This window comes from Ranitomeya imitator, chromosome 1 (genome assembly GCF_032444005.1).
Source record: "Ranitomeya imitator isolate aRanImi1 chromosome 1, aRanImi1.pri, whole genome shotgun sequence".
NCBI lineage: Eukaryota > Metazoa > Chordata > Amphibia > Anura > Dendrobatidae > Ranitomeya > Ranitomeya imitator.
In genome coordinates, this window is record NC_091282.1 from 325,820,052 (window position 1) to 325,837,722 (window position 17,671).

The window sequence follows — 17,671 nt, forward strand, 5'->3', positions numbered from 1 at the left end:
ATCTGCACACTGTACAACACCTACATACATCACAAAAGGAAAGTAACCCATTCCTACCCATGAATCAAAATCGCCTCTAAATACAGGTCTATCAGTCAGTCTTGTTATCTCGGGCTTGCCCTAGATGTATAGAAGGGTCATTATTATTGTTACCCAGCATTATAGCCACAGGTTCAGCAGTTCAGTACTTTGTGATGTCCTAGACCATTGTTTCCCAATCTCCAGTCCTCACAGCACCCTAGCACATCATGTTTTCAGGATTTCCTTAGTATTGCACAGGTGAGAGAACCTGTGGTAGTTCCTGATGCCCATATAATAATGCCATCACCTGTGCAAAACTAAGGAAATCCTGAAACCATGACGTATTGGGAGCCGTGAGGACTGGAGTTTGGGAAGCACTGGTCTAGAACAATACACAGTGTAGGTGGTCCATCAGGATTGGGAGGTCACATATGAATCCTCTCTGAAATGTCTCTACATGCTACTTGTGTCGGATTCAGGGTAGTTCATATACGGACTGGAATGCCTGGACTGATCGTGAGTCCTCTGACTGGAACTTACAACCTCATGAACACATATAAGGCTGTAAGTTTGCATTGGGAGACCTATTGTTCAGTCCTAGCATTGCAATCCATATAAATGGACCATGAAAAAGTCCATGTCTGACATTCACGGTCTGAGTACGGACTGTGATGTCCAGACCAGCCATGGGTCTCCTGACCTGCACTCTCCAACATCACAGGCATATATGAGGCTTCTCCCTTCTATGGATGCTGCATTCAAGGATTTTCTGCACATGTGAGTCACTGTGACCTCTGGTATGCGCCACGATAACATGCTCTCCCCACTTCTTCCCTGCACAGTCATCGTTAGGAACCATGTTTACATAGCGATGACTATGCAGGGAGGGATAGGGGAGACCACCTTATTGGCGCGCACACCGAAGGTTACTGGAGCAGATGTTGCCAGCGCCTCTACAGAAGATCCCTGAATACAGCATCCATAGAAGGGAGGATGAAGTATGTATTGCTCAGGGAGTGCAGGTACGGGATTCCGGGGCCATAACTGACATGCATGGGAGGGTGATAGTATTATAAGACAGGAGGCAGGGATTTCTTCAAGGCTCTGCACCTCCCAAAACCTGGAAGAAATCATTAAAATACAGAAAGAGTATAACATTTCTCAACAACAGGACCATTAACATGAGGCAGACAGGTAGGACTAGTGTAACATTTCTATTACCTGTATGCCCATAGTAATAGGTCATATACCTCCCGGGGTGACAGATTCTCTTTAACTCCTTCCCTCTACATAAAGTATTATTTTGCCAGGCCTGATCCGTGTATATCAGAGCTCACCCTATTCAGAGCAGGCACCGACTGCGTCATGGTTCCAGCACTTGCCTCTAACAAACAGCAGGAACCCACTCCAGCTACTGATAAATCACTGGCAGCGGCATTTATGTCACCCCATCTCTTCAGGCCCTCATCGCCCCTCCATCCTTATGAGTTGCCCGCCAGGGTAATGGGGATACTCTGCACCGGGTCCGATCACGGTAAAAGGGGTGGTCTCGGTGGCAGCGACCCGGTCCGTGTCCCTGAGCGCTCAAATAAAGAGGCAAAGTCTTTAAAAGGGTTTTGAATAAAGTTTGTGTTCATGACGCCACCTGTGGCTCTCAGTCAGAGGGGACCGGCGCTGCTTAAAGGGGTCCCGATGTTACTGCAGCAAGATGGTAACGCTTCCCACAGGTGAAGCGGGGTCCCCAGGGCTCCCAGTGTAGTGGGCAAGGATGGTGGGTTGCCGGTAAATAAACGGAGGACACAGGGTTGCAGTTTTTACCTGGTTTACTGTTGTTGTAGTCAGCCTCAGTCCAGGGTACCGGCAACAGGTGTAGATGGAGTCCAGGCAGCCTGAAAACAGATGGAAACCCCTTTAACAGGTCAGGTTGGGAGCCTTCCACTTTGCGCTATTAGTCCCTTGCTGCCTGTAGTGTCCTAACAAAATCCTCTTTCTCTCCTGTCCTGGGACAGTATCTGCACGGTAGGCAACTTGAGCCATTTCTCTGGGGTCTCTTTACTCGGTGACTCCGGGCTCTGGAATGCTGCTGTACCTCAGGTTCTACGTGGGCAGGTTACGTTTGGCTCTCTGCCCTCTGGTTCTGCTGTGGGTCTTGCAGTTCCACACAGCCTCAGGCTCCCGGTGCCCGGTTTCTGCGCTCAGCTCTGAGCGGCCCAATCGTAGCCTCCTCAAGCTCATGATCACTCCTCTGCTCCTTCCCTGTCCTTTGTCTGCACCAGACTGTCTTACTCCTCCTCCAGACCAGGATGTATATCAGGGAAGTTCCCCTAAAACCGTGTTTTGAGCTCCCCCTTCTGGCCTGGAGTCAGAATGTGTTGAATGCAAGATTACCTGCCAAAGGGATCCCTCCTGTCTTCAGGCATGGCATTATCCTCCCAGAGAGGAAGGCAACACCACTGTGGTACCCGAACTCCAGGGGTGCCATATCCCCCAACCGTTAAATCCAGTACTCCCAGACTGGGAAAAGAAAACATAAACAAACAGGTTAGAAATGGCAAAGATTTTGAAAAAGGCTTACAGAGTACATAAACTTTTGTTCCCTTACAGGAGGCACTTTTGGCTTAAACGTTGCAAACAAATTTACAAAAGTATGACTGGTCTTATACCAGGGTGTCCTTGTTCATAAATAACAGTATTGATGTGAGGGATCCATCATAAACAGTCAACGTAGATTTTGGGCGAGCTACAAGGCGTAAATCCAGACCCAGTGTTCGGCCATGCCAGACGGTTTTTGCTTCAGGTCTGTGAACAAGCAAGGCCCTACCCACGCTGGCAATGTGGGTAGAACCAAAGGGGCACCTTGGAGGTGCCAATTAGTTACAGTGACTGTTTTTTGGCAATTCACTGTCCATTACCCTATTGTCCATTTTAAACCTTCAATAAGCAAAAGCAAACAATTTAAAACAGGTAACACCAATTATTGACATCTTACACTTTAGTCCCTGTAACGGGCTGGGATTTGACCTCTGGCACTATGGGTAGACCTACGCAGTTCAGGTACTTCTGATAATCTTGCCTGGTCTAACATATCTGCTGCTACTGTTGTGAACCCACTAGTGTCTGTGCTACTTGTAGGCACGAATTGTATTGGTAAACTGGGCAACCGTCTGCGACTTCTTAGACTCACCGTGGGCCTGACAGATTCACCGATAGCAGAGGGTGGATTCTCTGCTGGTGTGATGTCTGTTGCTTGAGCCTGCTAGTCTAGATTCTCTTCTGCTTCAGGGTGATTTTGAGTCACATTTTCCTCTGGTATGTCCAACTGGGGAAAAGTCAAACCAGGTACCACTATAGCTTGATGTAGTTGAGCCGAAGACTGGGGAAAGTCTCCAAGAACGGTATGGATTCTATTTTCCTCTTCTTTCATGTGTTGAGAAGTACTGGGGTCTTTTTTATTGTTTCAGTCTATCAGGGCACACTTTCAGATGATCCCTTGATACTGTAGTCGAAGTTTCTCCTCCATTTTTGCTTATAAGACACAGTTTAGTATTGTCAAATTTTGATGGTAAGATGGTATATGGTTCTGCTTCCCACTGGTCATCAAGTTTATGCATTCTTCTTTTTCGCTTTAGCACTTGTTCACCTGGTGACAAGGGAATTGCAGGAGCATGCTGGTTATAGTTTTGCTCTTGTTTTTCTCTTGCCTGGGACAAGCTTCTTTCCACACACTCTTGTAGTTGGCGGTATTTCTGTTGTCGCTTAGTATCCAAATCTGCATCTGGTGAGGTTGCTTCTGGTGTGAGGACTCCCATTTCAAGATCAACAGGTAATTTGCTAGATCTTCCTCTCATCATGTAGGCTGGAGTGCAGTTGGTGGAATTCACTGGGATGTGATTGTACAGATCTACCAAGTCTGGCAACTTCTCTGGCCATAAGTTTCTTTCTTCCAAAGGCAAGGTCTTCAGTAAGTCGATTACCACTTGATTCATCTTTTCACACATACTGTTGGTCTGTGAATGGTACGGCGTTGCAGAACTCCTGGAACACTTCCGCTTCAAAGGCTGGACCTTGGTCGGTGAGTACCTTATCAGGGTATCCGTGTGGTCGACAAAAGTGTTGTTGGAAGGCTTTGGCTGCCGTCTTTGCTGTCTGGTCCTTGACAGGCACGACTACCAGGAATCTGGAGTAATGGTCCACAATGGTCAGAGAATGGACATAGCCTGACCGGCTTGGATTTAGCTTCACGTGGTCTAAGGCCACCAGTTCAAGTGGCTGTTTGGTGACTATGGGCTGTCGGGGAGCCCTCTGGCTGTCAGTCTTTTCTGCGCAGATTGCATGGGCCACACTCTTGGCACCAATTTTCAATGGCTTTTCTCATGCCAATCCAGTAGAACCTTCCACGAAGTAGGATCTCTAACTTCTTCCATCTGAAGTGTCCTACTTCATCGTGGTACGCTTCCAAGACCATTGGCGCATCTTGCCTCGGGACTACCACCTGCGTGAGTGCGTGGGTCGATATCCCTGCGACACAGCTTACCGTCGTAGATAAACAATTTGCCCTTCTCCTTCCACAGTTGTTGAGTCTCTTGTGGAGCATTTGGACCAGGGTGTGAATCTGCCTGTGTTAGCAGCTCTTTTACCAGTCGGACTGCTGGGTCACTATCCTGCATCTCTGCCCATCCGTGGTGGGGCAATGGGTTCAGCGTGGCTTCTTGCTTGTTATTGTGCTTGATCCTCACATAATGGGAGTACTGAGTCACCCCAGGGCGATGGAAAGCTGGTAACTCAATGTCTTCAAGTGCTTCCGGATCTTCTTCCACCTCTGGTAAGTTGGGTATCCTGGAAAGCACATCGGCATTTGTGTTCTTGTGATCTGCACGGTCCTTGATGGTGAATTCATAGTTGGACAACCGGGCCATCCATCGCTGCTCCAATGCACCTAGTTTTGCAGTTTCTAGGTGGGTTAGCGAGTTGTTGTCCGTGAAAACGGTGAATCTTGCTGAGTCCAGGTAGTGTTTGAACTGCTCTGCTACTGCTCAGACTATGGCGAGGAACTCCAGCTTGAAGGAGCTGTAGTTTTCGGGGTGGGACAAAGCTTCATGCTAGCATAGGCAATTACTCTTTCTTTGTCTTTCTGCACCTGGGACAGCACTGCTCCCAATCCCACGTTGCTGGTGTCTGTGTAGCGCATGAACGATTGGTCATAATCATGGTAGGCCATTACCTCATCTCCCGTGAAAGCCAACTTCAACGAAGTGAAGGATCCATCCAGCCTGTCGTTCCACTCAAGGGCCCTTGCTCTTGGCCTTCTTGGATTGGCCCACTAACAGGTCTTGCAGTGGTGCGGCTATCTTAGTGAAGTCTTTAATGAACCTTCGGTAGTAGCCTACCAACCCGAGGAACTACCAGACTTTGTGGATGTTGCTGGGTTTCGGCCAGTCCCTGATCATGGTTGACTTTGTCAGGGTCCGGTGCCACTCCTTCAGAGCTTACCACATGGCCCAGGTACTGTACTTTGGGCTTTAACAGGTGACACTTGGACGGCTTTACCTTCAGGCCAAAGTTAGACAGAGCTTCAAACACCTTGGCCAGGTGTTTCAGGTGGTGTTCATATGTCTTGGAGAAGCCGATGACATCATCCAAGTACAACAGGACAGCACTCCATCATCCTCTGGAATGTTCCTGGTGTGTTGCACAGTCCGAACGGCATGTAGTTGAATTCAGAGAGACCCATTGGTGTCGTGAAGGCAGTCTTTTCCTTATCCACCTCTGCCACGGGAACCTGCCAATACCCACAATTGAGATCTAAGATGGAGAAATAGAAGATTTTAAAGCAGCTAATGACTCTTCGATTCTGAGCAACGGGTAGGCATCCTTGTGTATAATGTGGTTTATCTGCCTGTAATCAACACACATCCTCATTGTACCATCCTTTTTCCTGATGAGGACTAATGGAGCTGCCCAAGGGCTACAACTATCTCTGATTACCCCAGCCTCCTTCATCTCTCGTAACATACTTTTATAGAAAAATAGGAGACAAAAAAAGCGCAAATAGGGTCTTATCCCCAGGATTGTTTCTAATCAATAGTGAGAGAACTGCTCACCTGGTGGTACACAGTACAGGCGTGTAGTTTGTCAGCTGCTGCAAATCCACAGGTCGGCGCTGTGACCTCTCAGAACCGTTATAATAGATGAAATGTGGATTATATCCGCGCTGCTGCGACAAACAATAGATCCAGATATACTTGTAAGATGTTCGGGTGGTTTATTCAACGCGTTTCAAAGCTCATGGCTTCTTCTTCAGGAAGTTTCCACACAAAGATATCCTGGGGGGTATTGCAATGGGGATCGGATCACTCACTGTGACACATCCAACCTCTCCACCAGAAAATTCTACCTGTTGTCTCTGCATCAGGGCTCTGATTTCATTTTGCAAGACATGCTGCTCACTGGAACCAGCAGTTTCAGCCACCTGTTGTAACAAGACAATAACCTCGGCAAGACAATTTTCTCTGACATTAGTACCTAAGGTCATCATGGGGTTACATTCTCGTCGATCAATATCAACAATCACCAGTCCTTGGGCGTTCAATTCTCAACGCCCCACCTTAATGGTTACCTCCTTGTACCCCACCTGTGGCAAAGGCTGACCATTACTGGCTACTATTATCAAATCACTATCTGGGCCACGGGTAATGTCTGAGTCAGCCCAATACCGTTTGTAGAGAATGTAAGGCATAGTTGTCACCAAAGATCCGGTGTCCAATAAAGCGTTCATCAGAATGCCGTCGATGACAATGGGGAGGACCTGTCGTCCTCCAAGGTACATGGCTCCCCAGTTTTGTGGGCCTGGTCGTCCTATTCCTGGGGGTTGGCCCTCTGCCCCAGGGGTCGCTCGTTTAAATGGCAGAACCTTGCAATGTGTCCTGCCTAGTTGCAGTGGCAGGAGATGGGTCGTCCATCCTGATGATAGCGGTCGTTGTCTCTTGATCTGATCGGTGGGATCCTCTTCTGTTGTCGCCAAAGGACGTCCTCCGGACTGGAAGCCAGCTGGATTTTCTCCTTTGCTGTAGGGACTGCACGGTTCTGGCCAGTGCAGCTACGCTTTTAGTCAGTTCCTGGACCTGGAGGTGCAGTGCTGCGGAGGAGTCGTCATCTAGGATCTGTGCGTCGGCCTCAACGGGGGCCTGATGAAAGGATGCCACCTCCTGGTGATACGTGATTGCGGAATGCCAAGAGGGCACAATGCCGCTGGGCGGTGGTTCATGCAGCACCCGGATGGCCCTGTCTTTAAAATGTGCAAAGTCAAGGTCAGGGTTTTGTAAGGCCAGGATAGGCAGCTGTGTCCTGTGGGTGCTGGACAGGAGTTCCTCAATTAACTGCTCATTTAACAGTTTGTCTCCATCCTGCACACTGTTAGGGTCAACCTGTTTAATGGCCCGTAGTGCCTCCTGGAGTTTAAGGGCATAATCCCATATGCTATCCTGTGCTCTTTGTTTGCACCCGAAAAACCTCATTTTGATTTCTGCAGCAGTGCGGGTGTCAAAAGTGGTTTTAAGTTTGGCAAATATCTGCTTAACAGTTCCTTTTTCCATATCCGGCTAGTATTTTAATTATCTTAGGGCTGCGCCAATTAGTTGGCCAGTTAGGATGCTGACCTTTAGATGGTCTGTCAGGGGATATACTTCAAATAGGCTGCAGAGCCTTTCCTTAACCCCTTCCTGGCCTTGGGATTTTCAGTTTTTCCGTGTTCGTTTTTCGCTCCCCTCCTTCCCAGAGCCATAACATTTTTTTATTTTTCCGTCAATATGGCCATGTGAGGGCTTATTTTTTGTGAAACAAGTTGTACTTTTGAACGACATCATTGGTTTTAGCATGTCATGTACTAGAAAACGGGAAAAAAATTCCAAGTGCGGTGAAATTGCAAAAAAAGTGCAATCCCACACTTGTTTTTTGATTGACTTTTTTGCTAGCTTCACTAAATGCTAAAACTGACCTGCCACTATGATTCTCCAGGTCATTACAAGTTCATAGACACCAAACATGTCTAGGTTCTCTTTTATCCAAGTGGCAAAAAAAAATTCCAAACCTCCAAAAAAAAAAAAATTTGCGCCATTTTCTGATGCCCATAGCGTCTCCATTTTTCATGATCTGGGGTCGGTTGAGGGCTAATTTTTTGCGTGCCGAGCTGGCATTTTTATTGATACCACTTTGGTGCAGATACATTCTTTTGATCGCCCGTTATTGCATTTTAATGCAATGTCGCAGCGACCAAAAAAAAGTAATTCTGGCGTTTTGAATTTTTTTCTCGCTATGCTGTTTAGTGATCAGGTTAATCCTTTTTTTATTGATAGATCGGGCGATTCTGAACGCGGCGATACCAAATATGTGTAGGTTTGATTTTTTTTTTTATTGATTAATTTATTTTTTTTACTTTTGCCATGCTTTAATAGCCTCCATGGGAGGCTAGAAGCTGGCACAACTCGATCGCCTCTGCTACTTCATCAGATCATCAGATCTCTGCTATGTAGCTGAATTGCAGGTGTGCTATGAGTGCCGACCACAGGGTGGCGCTTCACAGCAGGCCGGGATCAGTAACCATAGAGGTCTCAAGGACCTCTATGGTTACCATTCTGATGCATCGCTGACCCCCGATCATGTGACGGGGGTCAGCGATGCCCTCATTTCCGGCCGGATGGCCGGAAGCGCCGGTTAAATGCCGCTGTCAGTGTTTGACAGCGGCATTTAACTAGTTAATAGCGGCGGGTGAATCACAATTTCACCCGCCACTATTGCGGGCACATGTCAGCTGTTCAAAACAGCTGACATGCCCCGGCTTTGATGCAGGCTCACCGCCGGAGCCCTGCATCAAAGCGGGGGATCTGACCTCGGACGTACTACCCCGTCCGAGGTCAGAAAGCGGTTAAAGTCACTCAGGGTATGGAACTCCCTGTCTTTACCTGGTTTACTGTTGTTGTAGTCAGTCCAGGGTAACGGCAACAGGTGTAGATGGAGTCCAGGCAGCCTGAAGACAGGTGGAAACCCCTTTAACAGGTCAGGTTGGGAGCCTTCCACTTTGCAGTATTAGTCCCTTGCTGCCTGCAGTGTCCTAACAAGGTCCTCGTTCTCTCCTGTCCTGGGACAGTATCTGCACGGTAGGCAACTTGAGCCGTTTCTCTTAGGTCTATTTACACGGTGACTCCGGGCTCTGGAATGCTGCTGTACCTCAGGTTCTACGTGGGCAGGTTACTTTCAGCTCTCTGCCCGCCGTTTCTGCTGTGGGACTTGCAGTTCCCCACAGCCTCGGGCTCCCGATTCCCAGTTTCTGCACTCAGCTCTGAGGGGCCCAATCGTAGCCGTCTCAAGCTCCTGATCACTCCTCTGCTCCTTCCCTGTCTCTTGTCTGCACCAGACTGTCTAACTCCTCCTCCAGACCAGGATGTATATTAGGGAAGTTCTCCTAAAACAGGGTTTTGAGCTCCCCCTTCTGACCTGGAGTCAGAATGTGTTGAATGCAAGATTACCTGCCAAAGTGATCCCTCCTGTCTTCAGGCATGGCATTACCCTCCCCGAGAGGAAGGCAGCACCACTGTGGTACCCGAACTCCTGGGGTGCCACACTTTCTCGCAACGTGATTGCAGGGTGCTAATAAATTTCCATGGGGCTGCTGAAGAGATCCCTCGCTGTCACCTTGGTACATCTGAGATCCCTCCCATGATTTGTACAAAAAAACAGGTGAAAAGTAAAGATAAAAAAAATCAAAACATCCTTTTGCCTAGTTAAAAATCAAGAAATAAACAATCTGTATAATCGGTATTACCAGGTCTGATCTATTTGATCAAGTATTTCAGGTAAATGCTGTAAAGAAGATCAAAACGAGAATATTTCCGTTTTTCGGCTGCCAAAAATGTATGCAAAAAATGATCAAAATGTCGCTCGTACTCCACAATGGTACCACTAGGGTATGTGCACACATTGCGGTTTTGGCAGCAAATTTGGCCCTGCGGATCCGCAGCTGTTTTCCATGCGTTGTACAGTACCATGTAAATATATGGAAAACCAAATCCGCAGTGCACATGCTGCAGAAAATTCCGCTCAGAAACGCAGCGGTTTATTTTCCGTAGCATGTCAATTCTTTGTGCGGATTCCGCAGCGTCTTACACCTATTCCATTATAGGAATCCGCAGGTGTAAAAACGCAGGCGAAATCTGCACAAAATCCGCGGGGAATCCGCAGGTAAAACGCAGGGCGTCTTACCTGTGGATTCTGCAGAATTCGCATGGAAAAACCCGCAATGGAATCTGCAACGTGTGCACATACCCTAAAAGACAGCAACTATGTGTTCCAAAGAAGCCTCATACGGATATGACAAATGGAAAATAAGAATATACGATAACTGGCTTCAGAAAAAGGCGACACAAGCCCAGCTCAGAATTTTTTTAAGCCACTAACGTGTGTTCATGTTCAGTATTTGGTCTGTTATTTACCTCAGGATTTTTAAGCCAAAACCAGGAGTGGGTGATAAATACAGAAATGGTGATGTGTTTCTATTATACTTTTCCTCTGATTGTTCCTCTCCTGGTTTTGGCTTACAAATACTACGGAAAAAATACTGACCAAATACTGAGTGTGAACATGGCTTAAAGAGAACCTGTCACCCCCAAAATCGAAGATGAGCTAAGCCCACCGGCATCAGGGGCTTATCTACATTGAGGGCAGAGCAAAGTACTGCAGTGTGCAGGCGCCGGGAAAGGTCAGAGAGGCGAACAGGGCAAAGTACGCCTGCGCCGGAGCCGCAGCGTGAAGACAAGAAGAGGACGTCATCGTAAGAAGATGGGAGGCAACGGACCGAACTGCGACACCCATCGGACCGAACCGGGACCGCCCCTGGGTGAGTATAATCTAACCTCTTTTTCTCATCTTTCAGGTTACATCGGGGGCTTATCCATACCTCCCAACCGTCCCGGATCCAGCGGGACTGTCCTGATTTTGACAGTCAGCCCCGCGATCCCGGGCGGGACATTAATTGTCCCGCACTGGTTGGGAGGTATGTGAATCACCCGGTCGGTCAGCTGAGAGCTCCCTGCACCCGGCCAGCACAGCAGCACATAATGGCTGCTCTGTGCACAGGACCTGTGATGAGGTCACAGGATGGGAGGAGTCAGGGGTCACATGATCGGATTCGGGAGGAGGACCTCCGTGTACAGGACTTTGCTGGTTGCCATGGCGCCGGAGGAGGGTAAGGCAGCGTATGTGTGAGGTCAGGAGGTGTTTACAGGGTGGATGTAGCAGAGCCGTGTGTGTACGAGGTGTATGGAGCTGAGCCGTGTGTGTAAGGGGTGTACGGAGCCGTGTGCATGAGGTGTACGGAGCGCAGCCGAGTGTGTACAAGGTGTACGGAGCCGTGTGCATGTGGTGTACGGAGCGCAGCCGCGTGTGTACGAGGTGTACGGAGCCGTGTGCATGAGGTGTACGGAGCGCAGCCGAGTGTGTACGAGGTGTACGGAGCCGTGTGCATGTGGTGTACGGAGCGCAGCCGCGTGTGTACGAGGTGTACGGAGCCGTGTGCATGAGATGTACGGAGCGCAGCCGCGTGTGTACGAGGTGTACGGAGCAGAGCAGCATGTGAAAGGTGTACGGAGCGGAGCCGTGTGTGTAAGGGGTGTACAGAGCACAGCCGCGTGTGTACGAGGTGTACGGAGCACAGCCGCGTGTACGAGGTGTACGGAGCACAGCCGCGTGTACGAGGTGTACGGAGCACAGCCGCGTGTGTACGAGGTGTACGGAGTGCAGCCGCGTGTGTACGAGGTGTACGGAGCGCAGCCGCGTGTGTACGAGATGGACGGAGCAGAGCCGCGTGTGTACGAGGTGTACGGAGCGCAGCTGCGCGTGTGCGAGGTGTACGGAGCGCAGCTGCGTGTGTGCGAGGTGTACGGAGCGCAGCCACGTGTGTGCGAGGTGTACGGAGCGCAGCCGCGTGTGTGCGAGGTGTACGGAGCGCAGCCGCGTGTGTGCGAGGTGTACGGAGCGGAGCAGCGTGTGAAAGGTGTACGGAGCGGAGCCGTGTGTGTAGGAGGTGTACGGAGCACAGCCGCGTGTAGGAGGTGTACAGAGCACAGCCGCGTGTGTACGAGGTGTACGGAGCGCAGCCGCGTGTGTGCGAGGTGTACGGAGCGCAGCCGCGTGTGTATGAGGTGTACGGAGCACAGCCGCGTGTGTACAAGGTGTACGGAGCGGAGCAGCATGTGAAAGGTGTACGGAGCGGAGTCGTGTGTAAGAGGTGTATGGAGCACAGCCACGTGTGTTACGAGGTGTACGGAGCACAGCCGCGTGTGTACGAGGTGTACGGAGCACAGCCGCGTGTGTACGAGGTGTGCGGAGCAGCGTGTGAAAGGTGTACGGAGCGGAGTCGTGTGTAAGAGGTGTACGGAGCCATGTGTACGAGGTGTACGGAGCGGAGCAGCATGTGAAAGGTGTACGGAGCAGAGCCGTGTGTGTACGAGGTGTACGGAGCACAGCCGCGTGTGTACGAGGTGTACGGAGCGGAGTCGTTTAAGAGGTGTTCGGATGAGAGCAGAGTGTGAAAGGTGTATGGAGTGGAGCCACGTGTGTACGAGGTGTACAGAGCAGAGCCACGTGTGTACGAGGTGTGCGGAGCAGAGCCATGTGTGTGCAAGGTATACGGAGCGGAGCAGTGTGTGCAATGTGTATAGAGCGGAGCCGTGTGTGTACGAGGTGTACGGAGTAGTGCCGTGTGTGTATGAGATGTATGGAGAGGAGCCGTATGTGTATGAGGTGTACGCAGCGGAGCAGTGTGTGTGCAAGGTATACGGAGCGGAGTAGCTTCTGCAATGTGTATGGAGCGGAGCGGTGTGTGTATGAGGTGTACGTAGTGCCGTGTGTACGAGATGTATGGAGCGGAGCTGTGTGTGTATGGAGCGGAGCTGAATGTGTACGAGGTGAACGGAACGGAGCCGTGTGTGTTTGAGATGTATGGAGCGGAGCCGTGTATGCAAAGTGTACGGAGCGCAGCCGCGTGTGTAGGAGTAGCTATGTGTGGCCATTATACGGTACGAAGTATCATGTGCGGCCAATATACAGTATGGAGCATCATGTGCGATCATTATACAGTATGGAGCATCATGTGTGGCCATTATACAGTATTGAGCATCATGTGGGGCCATTATACAGTATGGAGCATCATGTGTGGACATTATACAGTATTGAGCATCATGTGTGGCCATTATACAGTATTGAGCATCATGTGGGGCCATTATACAGTATGGAGCATCATGTGTGGCCAATATACAGTATTGAGCATCATGTGGGGCCATTATACAGTATGGAGCATTATGTGCGGTCATTATACAGAATGGAGCATCATGTGGGGCCATTATACAGTATAGAGCATCATGTGGGGCCATTATACAGTATGGAGCATCATGTGGGGCCATTATACAGTATGGAGCATCATGTGGGGCCATTATACAGTATGGAGCATCATGTGGGGCCATTATACAGTATGGAGCGTCATGTGGGGCCATTATACAGTATGTAGCATCATGTGTGGATGTTATACAGTATGGAGCATCATGTGGGGCCATTATACAGTATTAAGCATCATGTGGGGTCATTATACAGTATTGAGCATCATGTGCGGCAATTATACAGTATGGAGCATTATGTGTGGCCGTTATACAGTATTGAGCATCATGTGCGGCCATTATACAGTATTGAGCACTGTGTGGTCATTATACAGTATGGAGCATCATGTGCGGTCATTATACAGTATGGAGCATCATGTGCGGTCATTATACAGTATGGACCATCATGTGTGGCCATTATACAGTATTGAGCACTGTGTGGTCATTATACAGTATTGAGCATCATGTGTGGCCATTATACAGTATGGAGCATCATGTGCGGTCATTATACAGTATGGACCATCATGTGTGGCCATTATACAGTATTGAGCACTGTGTGGTCATTATACAGTATTGAGCATCATGTGTGGCCATTATACAGTATGGAGCATCATGTGCGGTCATTATACAGTATGGAGCATCATGTGCGGTCATTATACAGTATGGACCATCATGTGTGGCCATTATACAGTATTGAGCACTGTGTGGTCATTATACAGTATTGAGCATCATGTGTGGCCATTATACAGTATGGAGCATCATGTGCGGTCATTATACAGTATGGAGCATCATGTGTGGCCATTATACAGTATTGAGTATCATGTGTGGCCATTATACAGTATGGAGCATCATGTGCAGTCATTATACAGTATGGAGCACTGTGTGGCCATTATACAGTATGGAACATCATGTGCGGCCATTATACAGTATGGAGCACTGTGTGGCCGTTATACAGTATGGAGCATCATGTGTGGCCATTATACAGTATTGAGCATCATGTGTGGCCATTATACAGTATGTAGCATCATGTGTGGCTGTTATACAGTATGGAGCATCATGTGGGGCCATTATACAGTATTGAGCATCATGTGCGGCAATTATACAGTATGGAGCATTATGTGTGGCCGTTATACAGTATTGAGCATCATGTGGGGTCGTTATACAGTATTGAGCATCATGCGTGGCCATTATACAGTATGGAGCATCATGTGTGGCCATTATACAGTATTGAGTATCATGTGTGGCCATTATACGGTATGGAGCATCATGTGCAGTCATTATACAGTATGGAGCACTGTGTGGCCATTATACAGTATGGAGCATCACGTGCGGCCATTATACAGTATGGAGCACTGTGTGGTAATTATACAGTATGGAGCATCATGTGTGGCCATTATACAGTATTGAGCACTGTGTGGTCATTATACAGTATGGAGCATCATGTGCGGTCATTATACAGTATGGAGCATCATGTGCGGTCATTATACAGTATGGAGCATCATGTGTGGCCATTATACAGTATGGAGCACTGTGTGGTCATTATACAGTATGGACCATCATGTGCGGTCATTATACAGTATGGACCATCATGTGCGGTCATTATACAGTATGGAGCATCATGTGTGGTCATTATACAGTATGGAGCACTGTGTGGTCATTATACAGTATGGAGCATCATGTGTGGTCATTATACAGTATTGAGCACTGTGTGGTCATTATACAGTATGGAGCATCATGTGCGGTCATTATACAGTATGGAGCATCATGTGCGGTCATTATACAGTATGGAGCACTGTGTGGCCATTATACAGTATTGAGCATCATGTGTGGCCATTATACAGTATGGAGCATCATGTGCGGTCATTATACAGTATGGAGCATCATGTGTGGTCATTATACAGTATGGAGCATCATGTGCGGTCATTATACAGTATGGACCATCATGTGTGGCCATTATACAGTATGGAGCACTGTGTGGCCATTATACAGTATTGAGCATCATGTGTGGCCATTATACAGTATGGAGCATCATGTGCGGTCATTATACAGTATGGAGCATCATGTGCGGTCATTATACAGTATGGAGCATCATGTGTGGCTATTATACAGTATGGAGCATCATGTGTGGCCATTATACAGTATGGAGCATCATGTGCAGTCATTATACAGTATGGAGCACTGTGTGGTCATTATACAGTATGGAGCATCATGTGCGGTCATTATACAGTATGGACCATCATGTGTGGCCATTATACAGTATGGAGCACTGTGTGGCCATTATACAGTATTGAGCATCATGTGCGGTCATTATACAGTATGGAGCATCATGTGCGGTCATTATACAGTATGGAGCATCATGTGCGGTCATTATACAGTATGGACCATCATGTGTGGCCATTATACAGTATGGAGCATCATGTGCAGTCATTATACAGTATGGAGCATCATGTGCGGTCATTATACAGTATGGAGCATCATGTGCGGTCATTATACAGTATGGACCATCATGTGTGGCCATTATACAGTATGGAGCATCATGTGCAGTCATTATACAGTATGGAGCATCATGTGGGATCATTATACAGTATGGAGCACTGTGTGGTCATTATACAGTATGGAGCATCATGTGCGGTCATTATACAGTATGGAGCATCATGTGCGGTCATTATACAGTATGGAGCATCATGTGCGGTCATTATACAGTATTGAGCATCATGTGGGGTCATTATACAGTATTGAGCATCATGTGCGGTCATTATACAGTATGGAGCATCATGTGCGGTCATTATACAGTATGGAGCATCATGTGCGGTCATTATACAGTATGGACCATCATGTGTGGCCATTATACAGTATGGAGCACTGTGTGGCCATTATACAGTATTGAGCATCATGTGCGGTCATTATACAGTATGGAGCATCATGTGCGGTCATTATACAGTATGGAGCATCATGTGCGGTCATTATACAGTATGGACCATCATGTGTGGCCATTATACAGTATGGAGCATCATGTGCAGTCATTATACAGTATGGAGCATCATGTGCGGTCATTATACAGTATGGAGCATCATGTGCGGTCATTATACAGTATGGACCATCATGTGTGGCCATTATACAGTATGGAGCATCATGTGCAGTCATTATACAGTATGGAGCATCATGTGGGATCATTATACAGTATGGAGCACTGTGTGGTCATTATACAGTATGGAGCATCATGTGCGGTCATTATACAGTATGGAGCATCATGTGCGGTCATTATACAGTATGGAGCATCATGTGCGGTCATTATACAGTATTGAGCATCATGTGGGGTCATTATACAGTATTGAGCATCATGTGCGGTCATTATACAGTATGGAGCATCATGTGCGGTCATTATACAGTATGGAGCATCATGTGCGGTCATTATACAGTATGGACCATCATGTGTGGCCATTATACAGTATGGAGCACTGTGTGGCCATATTTTTTTGTTTATAATTATTCTTTATGAACAGTGTGATCAGCAGTGCTAAATGGGTGTGGTTGAGACGTGAATTTGAGTGTGACTAGTGAATGGGTGTGGTCAGAGGCGTGGCCTAAAATTTGCCGCGGCGCGCGTTGCGCGCCGCTAACTTTGTCCCTCTTTCCCATCTTAAAAAGTTGGGAGGTATGGCTTATCTACAGCATTACAGAATGCTGTAGATAAGCCCCTGATGCTGGTGGGCTTAGCAAAGCTTCGAGTAAAAAAAAAAATCTACACAAGTTTGGTGTGGCCGCAGACTCGTGTTACCAGCTCATTTTTACCACACAATGAACGCAGCAAAAACAAGAATAGAAAACTATAGCGAAATTGCATTTTTCACCACCTCATCCCTCTTGGTTATTATTTCCCTTTTTTTTTTTTTGTATATTTTGTGGTAAAATGTATGAAAATTACAACTTGTCTCACAAAATAACAATTCGCTACTTGGCAATAACGACAGGAAAATAACAGTTATTAATTCTGGATGAAGCGGAGGAAAAACGTAAAACTGGAAAGAGTCATATCAACGATACGTGAGCCTCTGGGTGATTTCTTCTTTAAAGTACGTTATTAATACTGCCATTTGTGTTTTATTTTGATTATGGCTCATGTAGAAGGATAAAAAAATGTAAGAATGAAAATGGCCGCCAGGGACAGTGACCAACAACAAGGAGCCTGCTGCTGAGGCTCAGACACCTGCACCGGAAACGGGACGGTT

The 17,671-nt window shown here is 47.8% G+C and overlaps 1 protein-coding gene across 3 annotated transcripts in view; it reads left to right on the forward strand.

Moving 5' to 3' along the window:
- Positions 1-942: 942 nt before the first annotated feature.
- LOC138670995 (retinol dehydrogenase 12-like) overlaps positions 943-17,671 on the forward strand; it is a 323,796-nt gene continuing 307,067 nt past the window's right edge. For 2 of the 3 annotated variants that reach the window (XR_011319408.1, XM_069758826.1), the window contains exon 1: positions 943-1,043. Coding sequence is in view for 2 of the 3 variants with exons in the window: in XM_069758826.1 (XP_069614927.1) it covers positions 960-1,043 (84 nt within the window). In the remaining variant the exon portion in view is untranslated. The remainder of the gene's footprint in view (positions 1,044-17,671) is intronic. The other variant, XM_069758835.1, reaches the window with a different exon arrangement.